The sequence below is a fragment of the Protopterus annectens genome, chromosome 4.part1, assembly GCF_019279795.1.
Source record: "Protopterus annectens isolate FY-2018-M chromosome 4.part1, PAN1.0, whole genome shotgun sequence".
NCBI classification, from domain to species: domain Eukaryota; kingdom Metazoa; phylum Chordata; order Ceratodontiformes; family Protopteridae; genus Protopterus; species Protopterus annectens.
In genome coordinates, this window is record NC_056734.1 from 94,661,562 (window position 1) to 94,672,922 (window position 11,361).

Consider the following 11,361-nt stretch of genomic DNA (forward strand, 5'->3'; position numbering starts at 1 on the left):
TGGATAGCAATTGATAAAGAGATGAAGGCCTTTATCTGGGAGGGGAAAATGGCAAGAGTCAAGTGAGATAAATTGATTCTTCCAGTAGAACAGGGCAGATTGGGATTACCTAATCTGAAAGGGTATTTCAGAGCTACAAAGTTAAGGCTCATATCCATAGCAGAAGCAGAAAACTATAATTCAAAGTGGAAAGGGATGATGTTGAAACAGGGGAAGCTCAAGAAACAAGGAGAGACTGGGATTTTGGATACAGGCCTTTAAGGAGAACAACAATAATCATACAGAATAGTATATCCATAAAGTAGCAGAAAGTATTCTAAGTACTAAGCCAACATGGGAATGGAGAAAGGAGATTCTGCAGATAAGGATGACTGCAATTAGGGATATAGACAATAGACAAGAGGGGGCTGGAATTTATTGTAGGAAACTGCTAAAGGAACCAAGATATTGGGAGTAAATAACTAGAGAGGGAAAGATGATAGAAGGGGAAGACACCAAGAATTTATTTGGACTGCAGGTTAGAGATTACCTTCCCTATCAAGGATTGATATCAGAGTATAGGGAAAGAGAAAGAAATAGGGGGATCCTAAACAAAAGACCAGCACTGGTTACATTTTAGTAGACTCTAGAACAGAAGCTGGCATTAGAAAAGGAATAATTAGTAGTGCATGTAAAATATTGCAAGATAACTTTAAGAATCAGAGGAAGTTAGAAAGAATTTGGGAAGAGAGATTAGATAAGCAATTCACAAAGAAACAATGGGAGGATATATGTATGTATACCAAATATGCAACAAAATCTAGAAGATTTAGGAGTTTTTGCTTGGAAATGTTTACACAGATATTTGGATACCCCAAGTAGACTTCAGAGAATTTTTCCTCATGTAGACAGCAAATGTTGGAAATGTGACAGGGAAGGTACAGGTAACTGGGAACATATTTGCTGGGAATGCAGTGAGTTGTCGGACTTGAAGGATTCTCTGCGAAATGCATTGTTGGAGATGCTGGATGGGCAGATTGGTGTGACGAGGGAGATGATTCTTCTGAGCTATGATACAGAATCGGAATTGCCTAGACATGGTAAGGCCTTGCTGTCTCTAATTATGGTGGCTACCAGAAAAGCAGTCACTAGAAAGTGGATATCAGAATCTAAACCAACTATATTAGAAGCAGTGAATATAATAACAGAGAGAAAACAATTGGAAATTAGATCTTTATAAAAAGGTAGGATCAAACTACATAGGAAAAAAATGGGAATTATGGAAACAATACATACAAGATAGCAATGAGGTTTAAAAGAAGGCAGGACTTAAACGAGCTATGTAATATTTGACTGAAAACAATTGGGTAGATTATAAGAGATATATAATGTTTGCAACAGGGAGTGTGTCAGTCTAGTTTGTGATATAAAATGCTTGCAACTAGGATTGATTCGGTGTGGTATGTTTTCATTTATATAAATGTATGATTCCTTATGTCATAAATGATAGCTTAATAAAGATGTTTCTTGTTTGAAAAAAGGGCAGGAATTGAATAATCTCTGTAATGCTGCTTAGGTTATATGATATATAGCAATATATGTGAATCATCTTCTTCTTTTCCCGGTTAGGGGTCGCCACAGCAGATCACCTGTCTGCTCATGATTGACAGTGAAGTTTTACAGTGTCGAGTTGCCAGCCCGGCACCCAACCTTCCACGGAAGGCACACACACGCACACATTCACACCGAGGGCCAATTTGGAGTGTCCAATCCACCTACAGCATGTCTTTGGGAGGAAATGGAGCACCCAGAGGAAACCCACGCGACCACAGGGAGGACATGCAGACTCCACACAGAAGGCACCCCAGCTGAGGATTGAACTGGAGAACCTCTTGCTGTGAGGCGACAATGCTAACCACTGCACCACCGTGGCCACCCTAATATATGTGAATCATAATGTTTGTTAATTTTAACTTGTTAATGCAGTTTTTCTACTTTTATATATATGTAAATCTGCCTATGTCACAAGTGATAATTCAATAAAGGTGTTTAAAAAAAGCATGACATACTAGTGCCTCTTAGATTTGATGGATGTTGACTAATGCCCTCCAACCCCACCAGAGAATGAAAAGAGTCTGGCAGCAGACTGAAGTGTTGTCCCTAATGTGAATGCTGTTGGTAAGTATAGTTATCTGTTGCCTGAGTGTCAGACAGATGGATGGCATTAAAGGTAAGGGTAGAGACATCAACCTGTAAACTACAATCACATTCCTGGATCATCATGTTGCTTATGCACTGCAACCATAAGAGACATGTTGGTGCAGCTATTGCAAGGTGCATCAGTGATATGTCTGCAGCTTGTTGGTTTTAATGCTGGCCTTATTCTTTCTGTGCACCAGTTTTTAGTACTCCATAGTAGCACACTGCTGTATGACACAGACATTGCTTTTCATTTGTATGTACTTCTTTATGCTTAAGGTATATGTTGAATGCCGGCACATCAAAAGGACCTGACAATGCTACAGGGATATGGAAATCAGCATGTTATTCCATGACTGTAACTATGACCATCTCAGTCACACTTGTACTTCAGCAGAGGAATCAACAGCACTACCAGGTGTACAGGCTCATCTCTGCATGGGATATGTAGTGTTTGATACATATTTGTATATGTTTATAAGCAGCTTACCTATTGTTCATTGGCCCCTATTTCTCACATCCTAGAATGCTAAATTGTCTAGGTCACATTTGCTACTGCTGGCTGGCACACATCATGTTATTGTGCATAACAGTGCAACTCAAGCACAGTGCAACACATCATATGCCATCACACTACTGGGCAGATGAGATGCCTGCTCAATACTGAATGCAGCTGTAGTATCACAAGACACAAATGCAATGTTTGCCATATATGCAGATACACCATGAAGGCCAGATTACTGTATACAAACATGACAATTTCAGCAGCTGTAAGGACATGGTGGTGACAATAATGAATTCACTGTATGCTAGACAGATGTGAATTGATGTTGCTACACAACATGCTTCTCTACACCACACAGCTAAACATTATTATTATGGTATTACATATCAGCAAGGTATTTAACAGATTGATAGGCAGGTGTCACATGCAGTCACTTAAAATGCTTCTGTTCGTTGCTGTTCCCATTATAGGCTCTGATATTGTAACATCAGAAACCTCAGTGACAAACCAACAGGTATTCCTTGCAGAGCACATAACATTATATTATGGATGTGCCAGTGAGAAAAGAGCATGCAGAGGCAGGAGCAGATTGTAGTATGGTGTACAACATCATATTTCTATTTCTGTGCAGCCACTACAGTGACTCTCACAGTACCAACCACATCCAGTACACATGCATCAGTAATCAGCTATGGGTGCTGTGGGGCTATGAGTCACCTGCAGGACCTTGGACTACAGCATATGTAGATGAACTTCAGTATGCTTTATTAGCATTTGTTTACTGTCTAGTGCTCTGAGCAAACTGACCAAATGCAGGCATAGCCCAAATATCTTTATAACAATGTGGTCCCACATGAGTGAGTCCTCACTGATCTGGGTAAGAAACCTAAGAGATGGTCAGTACATAACTATCTGAGAACTGTAAGTGCAAATGTATAAATGCATCAGTAATCAGTTATGGGTACTGTGAAGAAAGCAAGTTGGTTCATTTGTAGTTGCTTCTAAGGAATGCACTGTTGGGGTTCAAATAATTTACAATAAAGGCAGTGGCACTATATGAGCAATTGTGATACTAAATAAGTTAATAGCAGATCTGACGTAAAAGATACACACGGAAAAAATGCTTGCAAACCAAACCTATGCACTACTGATATTCACACCATGCGGGAAAGTATACATCTTTGTAATGCTGACATGCTCATTTACTGACCACAGCTATGAAATATACATACTGATTCTTATTGTCTATGACAGGAGTAAAGGCTTAGACAGAGAAAAAGCAGTTATTGAGGAAACTGTACTACCCAGTGACACTATGGGAGTGGCAGTGAACAATGTACTCTAGATGTCAATTTACACTATCCATAAACAAGTGATGGAATAGAATGAATAGTGTTGCTTACACTGTTTGAATAAGTTGTACTGTACGACACAATAGAAGACTATTTTGAAATGTCTGCTATTATAACTGTAATGTCAGTGTGTTGGCATGAAAATAATGCATTTAGTAATGCGCTAACATCATGAAGGCCAGATTACTGTTTTATTCCAAAACCACAGATGTAAAGTTTAGTTAGTCAATCACCACTGTGTGTGTGTGTGTGTGTGTGTGTGTGTGTGTGTGTGTGTGTGTGTGTGTGTGTGTGTGTGTGTGTGTGTGTGTGTGTGTGTGTGATGTTGTGGGCACTCAAATAAGACTACATGTCTTTGCATCTGTGAGCATTCTCATTGCAGGGATGGAAGACTCATAGATTCATGTGTCATTACACATGGTGTAGGAAGAGACATATAGCTATGGTGTGATGTCCCTAATATTAATATATTAATATACTCTTGGTAGGTGAGACATATCATGGAAAGCTTTCATTGTCAGTTTTTGCTCAATGCCACTGTGTGAAGAGACAGCTGTACTTTGTGTTGTCATCCAGATACTGTACAAGAATGCAGAATGCTGAAGCTTGTAAGATTGCAGTTGTGTATTCAACTGATTGCTAAAATGCATCCGGATTCAGAATGTGCACTGCTGTCAATACTCAACTTCAAAAAACTGGGTTGTTCACATCTGCTATGTATATTCATTCTGTACTGGAATATGCTTATTATCTGCAAACTGACTTCATTCACAAAGCACCTGCCGCTTAAGTTGGTCAGCAGCAGAGAGGAAAAAAAACCCAGACAGTAATTCATGCATCAGCGGTTCACTTAATGGGCCAACAGTCTGAAGAAGCCAGCAAAATAGAAAGTAGAATGGGAACGACTTGTCATCATAAGCAAATCATACTGGAAGCAGGGATGGCATTTTAAATCTGCTGCATTGCTGCCAGCAAAGACTTGAGTTGCATAAAGAAGTATCTAGACTGGAACTGTGCCACATAAATCCCTGCATGGTGATGAGCTATACACATGCACAACCACATAGGGACTGCTGCTTGAGGAAGGAGGTGTTGTGCTTTGAGAAGAGGTACCTTATAGGACAGGAAAAAAAAAAAACACTTCATGGATACCACCCAAACACTTGGAGTTTCATAATAAATAAATGGACAATGGATAAGATGACTTTGATAGTCAGAAGGTACATGAAGCAAAAATATCCATAAAAAATGGATTTTAGCACTTGTGGAGCAATTCTTTTAAGCAGCACTTGTGATAAAGGTAATTTTTAGACCATGCAAGCTGGGCGGTCACAATAGATGTTGAAGTGGCAGCTTTACACAGGAGGACCAAGTTTCACCCTGGCAAACAAACACTCTAGAAATGACCTTGCATGTGGATGGTTGCATCAATGTCTTGTAACTTGTTAACTTTTGTAAACTGACTGTTCAACAGCAAATGTTTCTACTACACTCAGCGGCATCATCCTCATGATAACCTTTGCACTTATGTCCATTTCCATGATAAATGCAGTGTCTTCAGAGAAGACTACACCACATATGGACTCTGCCTCTTATGTTATTTTGCTCTTCAGGAGGAAAAAGTATACACCATCTTTTGACCACATACGTCCATTCACTCTTTTGGATGGTCTGTGTACAGCCACTACAGGTAAGTCCAGTGAAGCTGTCTACATATGTATATGTCTCTGTATGCACATATGTGTGGGTGTTCTGTGTGCAAGCTTTCTCCTGTTAACCTGGTGAACCTGGGCATCCTGAGGCAATGTAGTAATTGCCTCATGTACACAGACAACCCCCTCCTCCTACCTCCAAACACATCCACTTGCGAGAGATGAAAGTACATAACCAAACTAGAGGCTTTGCTGTCTCAATCCAAGACTGGGTCAGCCAGTCAGGAGGAGGAGGAGGAGGTCAACACATACATCACATCACAGACAACAAATAGCCATCCTGTTAGCACACCACCACTACCACATAGCAACACAAAACACACGACCATTTTCACGGAGGCTCTCATAAAATCTGCCCAAACAACAAAGATCTCTGAGGCACAAATGCAAACAACCATCCCATCCAAGCATAACCCACAAAACACATAGCCCTCACAACCAGTGTGCCACTCAAGCTAAGCCTCTAAGGCAGAACAATGTACCAAACACAATAGTCATACGTGACTCAATTGTAAGGCACACTGACGTCCCACTCACTAGACTGAATAAGGAGAAAGTCATGGTCAGCTGCCTGTCGGGTGCCTGGATTTACCACATAATGCATGCACTTGGGTCTCTCCACAGTAAGTACAAATATGACTCCGTCATTGTACATGTTGGTGTGAATGACCTAAGATGTACCTCCCTGGACTACATAAAAAGAGACATGGAGGAGCTCTCTGATCTTGTAGACCAGGCAGTTATGACCCTAGCCTTGAGTAGCATCCTACTGTCACCAAGAATGATACCACAGTACAAGCAGAAAATGATTCACTTCAACAATTGGCTACGTTTCTGGTGTCATTCAAAGGGGATCCAGTATCTGCTTGAGATGACATGATAGACAGACCTCAATGCTTTGCCAGAGACAGCCTGCATCTGTCACCCATGGGATTCCAGATACTGGCCAAGGCCCTTGCCACCCCTATAGTGCCTTTTTTAGGCAATGCCCTGAAGACAAATTTAACACCATAACATCTGCTAGTAAACGCATCCTAAGGGTTATGCTACTCAACGCTAGAAGTCTAAACCTCAAAATGCATTCACTCGAGTCACTCCTAAAACTGGAGAATATCGACATCTGTGCAGTAGCAGGGAACTGGTTCAAGGCTCCTGAGAGCATCCCTGCGCTACCAGGTTACAATGAATATCACACCTTTCGGCCAGCAAATCTGTACCATAGCCCTAAGGAATTTGATGACCGAACCCCCAAAGGCAGAGGTGTATCCATTTTCATAAAAGATGCACATAACTCTAGACTTGTTGCCCAACACAGCGCATCAAAAATACTTCAAGTACAATTATCACTGGACAAAACTGCAGTCCATGTTGTAGCCTGCTACAGATCCCCCACTACGTCCCAGGACTCCCACTCTGCATTCCTGGACACTCTGGAAAACATCAAGGTCCAGCCTAATACCCTTATTCTGTGTGACTTTAACTACCCCTCCATTAGTTGGAGCAACTAATCCTGCTCCAACTCTTTTGCCCAATTTTTCCTGGAATTCATCAACTCCAATGCCTTGAACCAACTCATCCTCACCCCCACTAGAGGAAACAATATTCTTGGCCTAGTCATTATAAACATGGGGGACTGCTGCTCTACTCCTTTGATAAATCCCTCCCTGGTCAGATCCGACCGCAAGTTAATCATCATTGATATCCAAATCCTACCCCCACTGCTGAAAAAGGAAACCACAGTGAAAAACTTCTCCAAAGCTAATTTTGAGCTTCTAAGGACAGAAGTGGCAAGCTTCATGTCATCCATAGAAATGGGGAATGGGAGTATGGCTGCTGAATCATACACCAAGGCACTGTATGAGCAATTACACAGTTGCATAGACAGGGGCATATCAAACAGAACCAAGATGCTCTCCTCTGAAAAAAGAAAGCCAATCTGGTGGACTCCTGCCATTAACAAACTGTACAAAATTAGGAAAAAACTGTTGCAGAAAAGAGTAAAGTCCAATGACTGGAAACATTCCCTTGGAAAACTCAGTAAGAAATTGAGATCCCTCATCAAATCCACCAAAGCTAGTTATGAAAGCAAAATTACTACAGATACTAAGGACAACCACAAGGCATTCTTTAGTTATGTCAAGAATCTGTATAATAATATGTAGATTTGCCCGGAGCTACAGCACGACGGCACAACTTATACTGAGCCAACCGATATTGCCAATATCTTGGCAGACAGGTTTAGTGTGAACTTTACTCCCTCCTCAACCCCCCAAAGGGCCCATCCACATACCCGAGGAATACCATCTCCCTGTTATCACGACTGCACAAGTAGAAACCGCACTGACCAAAGTTAAGAATACAGTTTGCATGGGACCACATAATATACCGGGTTGTGTCCTACACACAGCCTCAGCTCTGGCTTTGTCACCACTGAATGGCGCACTGCTACAGTCATCCCACTCCACAAAGGGGGTGCGACTACTGACCCTGGGAATTACCACCCCAGCTTGATGAGCATGATCTGTAAGGTTATGGAACGTATCATTATGGATCTTATAAATAAGGCTATAGGGAACCTTCAAACCCTGGATCCCATGCAGTTTGGGTTTGTGAAAGGCAGATCATGTCTGCTCAATCTGATAGACTTCTTCGAAGCTGTCAACAGAGTAGTGGATGAAGGCAAGGCTGTCCACACATCTTACCTTGATCCAGCCATTGCCTTCGATACCATCCCACACTCTGGAATCATTAATAGGCTCACTAATCTGGATGTTAACCCGTACATCACTAGATGGGTTGTCAGCTGGCTCACTGACAGAACCCACACAGTGAAAGTAGCTGACTCCAAATCTGACTACCGGGCAGTTACAAGTGGAATCCCACAGGAATCAGTTCTGGGTCCTCTCCTGTTTGATATCTACTTCTCTGAAGTTCAAGCCAACACCAAGGGACTCTGGTTAACCAAATTCATGAATAACTGCAAACTGGGAGCTATTATTGATACTCAAGCTGATGTGGACATCCTACAAAAAGACCTAACCGAAACCAACGACTGGTGCCAAAACCATGGCCTTAGGCTTAACACCAAAAAATGCATCGTCATTCCCTTCGGTAAAAACACGGTGCCCACAAACTACCATATCAAAGGAAACCCACTTAACTCTGAAGGTGTTATAAGGGATCTAAGGACAAAGGTAGATAGCAATCTCTCCTTCGACAACCATGTCACCACTGTAGTTAGGAAATCTTTCTATGTGAAACATCTCATCATAAAAGGTTTCTCATCCAGGAAAAAAGAAGTCATTATCTCTCTCTACTCGGCCCTCATCAGACCCATTATAGAGTACAATGCCCCATTTGGCATGTACCTCACTAGACACCTCCAACAACTGGAAAGGCCACAGAAGTTCCTCACTAAGAGGATCTTAGTACTCAAACATGTGCCTTATGCAGACAGACTAAAAAAACTTAAACTTTACTCCATCTCATATCACCTACTTAGAGGCGATCTCTGCTTGACATACAGACCCATGTCTGACTCAGTTTTGCTAGATATGCTTCATCTGAAAAAATCCCAGTCCCTCCGTGCTACTCATTCCAAAGACCTCAACCTTATCACCACATTAAACAGAACTTGCTGGAGGGATCGGTCCCTAACCCAGAGACTTCGAATACTCTGGAATAAACTCCCTATTTATGTCAAGCAGAACACCTCACTGGGCCTCTTCAAGAGAAATCTTGATGAGTGGATGGGAAATAGGAAATTCACCCAGAGGATCACTTCAATCGCATTGCTAGATAGGGGCACAGGGAACTAATGTCTAGTAAGCCAGATGACTGGGAACAATATTGGGCTAGGCTTGAAGTGGCTCCAGGGCCGTTAGCCTACTACTTACCTATGAACCTATGAACCTAAACGTGTGTGTGTGTGTGTGTGTGTGTGTGTGTGTGTGTGTGTGTGTGTGTGTGTGTGTGTGTGTGTGTGTGTGTGTGTGTGTGTGTGTGTGTGTGTGTGTGTGTGTGTGTGTGTGTGTGTGTGTGTATGTGTGTGCATATGTGCATATGTGCATGCGTATGCATGTGGGAAAATGCCTGTGCAACTGCAATGCATGGGTTGGTAGGGGAAATACTAGTGCGGTCAGGTCTGACAGCATGGTAAGCAATTCAGAGACACAACTATGCAATACTAAAGAGGTGTTTTTCAGTGTGACAGTATTGTGTCTATGAATCACCAATTATTACTATTGTGCAATTCAACAGTCCTGCATTTCCTGGTGAGTGCGGCTGGTGATAATCTTCCTGAACCCCAGGGTAAGTAATTGTCAGATTCCTGAGGTTGTACATTTCCAAAAGATAGGTTATTCTAGTGAGTAAGGTGTAGGCCACTGCCCCTAACAGCAAAGAGGTGAAGGTAGTCTTATTTTCCAGCAAAAATAAGGATATTTTTTTCATGTTATATAGTTTTCAGTTTATAAGGGTTTTCTTTTTCTTTTTTGCATATTTTTGTGTACAGTACTGCAATTTACTGAACTGTATCTTTTGTTACTGTTGCACTCACGTGTAGCCCCAGAATTTTTTCCACTTTTTTTTAATCTTATGAACTTTAAAGTTTAACACAGTAAAATGTTTTGTAATGTGTACTCATGGTAAAATCAGTGAATTTCTTTTATAAAACTGTTTTAAAGCAAGGTGATGAATTCAGCATCTTTCCTTCAAGATTTTGCTTATCGGTAAAAAAGGTGATTGGTGAGATATCATGTAACCCAGTACATGACATCCCAGGAATGCATTATAGTTTTACGCATGCATTTAAATACATACAAACATACATCTGCCTAGGCAGCAACTGAAGTGCAGTTGTTTCACAAAACATTTCTTCCCAAATGTTGGGTGGTCATTCCTGAATCACAGATCTCTGTATTTGTAGCTATTTAAATGACAGCCCATTCTATTATTCAGCCTTCATCTCTGAATTCCAGTGTGTGTACACAATAATGTCCAACATTATTAGCATTTCTGGGAACAGACATTTATGACATGATGACATGGACAGTCTCTCCATACCTCAGAGCTATCTCATATCATCACAAAGTCACAGTTATATGACAGATGAGGAAAGGTCTGTTTTTTTAACATACATGGAGAAAAGATTAAAACAAATTAAAATTAAAACCTGGGTAGAATCTCAGTAAAGTGTACTCTTAAAACTTAAGTTGTGTCGTTATTTCCAACAATGACCTTTCACAAGTAGACACAGTGCGTACTGAAGTGTGATGTCATGTTTCAGAGCTGGAACTGACTTGTACAACTACAGATATCTCAGGGGGAGCCAGTTAACTGACACATGTCAAAATATAAACTTGCAGACTGATACAAGTGAAACTGCAATGTATGCTGTATGCATGCAGTGCATACTGATAGTTACTATTGGCAAGCAGTGCATACTGATAGTTACTATTGGCAAGCAGTGCATACTGATAGTTACTATTGGCAAGAAAGACAAAGGGAAATAAATCAATGATTCCTTTTCATTTCATTTGATTTGTTGATTTGTAAATGCACAACATGGCAATTATTTTTTGAAATTAGTTTTCTTGTAAACAAAAAGAAGAAA

The 11,361-nt window shown here is 41.0% G+C and overlaps 1 protein-coding gene across 1 annotated transcript in view; it reads left to right on the plus strand.

Moving 5' to 3' along the window:
* Positions 1-11,361, plus strand: part of LOC122801179 (zinc finger BED domain-containing protein 5-like) — a 69,093-nt gene that overhangs the window by 49,612 nt on the left and 8,120 nt on the right. The window contains exon 2 of the mRNA XM_044070741.1: positions 5,510-5,725. Within this exon, the coding sequence (XP_043926676.1) occupies positions 5,510-5,725 (216 nt within the window). The remainder of the gene's footprint in view (positions 1-5,509; positions 5,726-11,361) is intronic.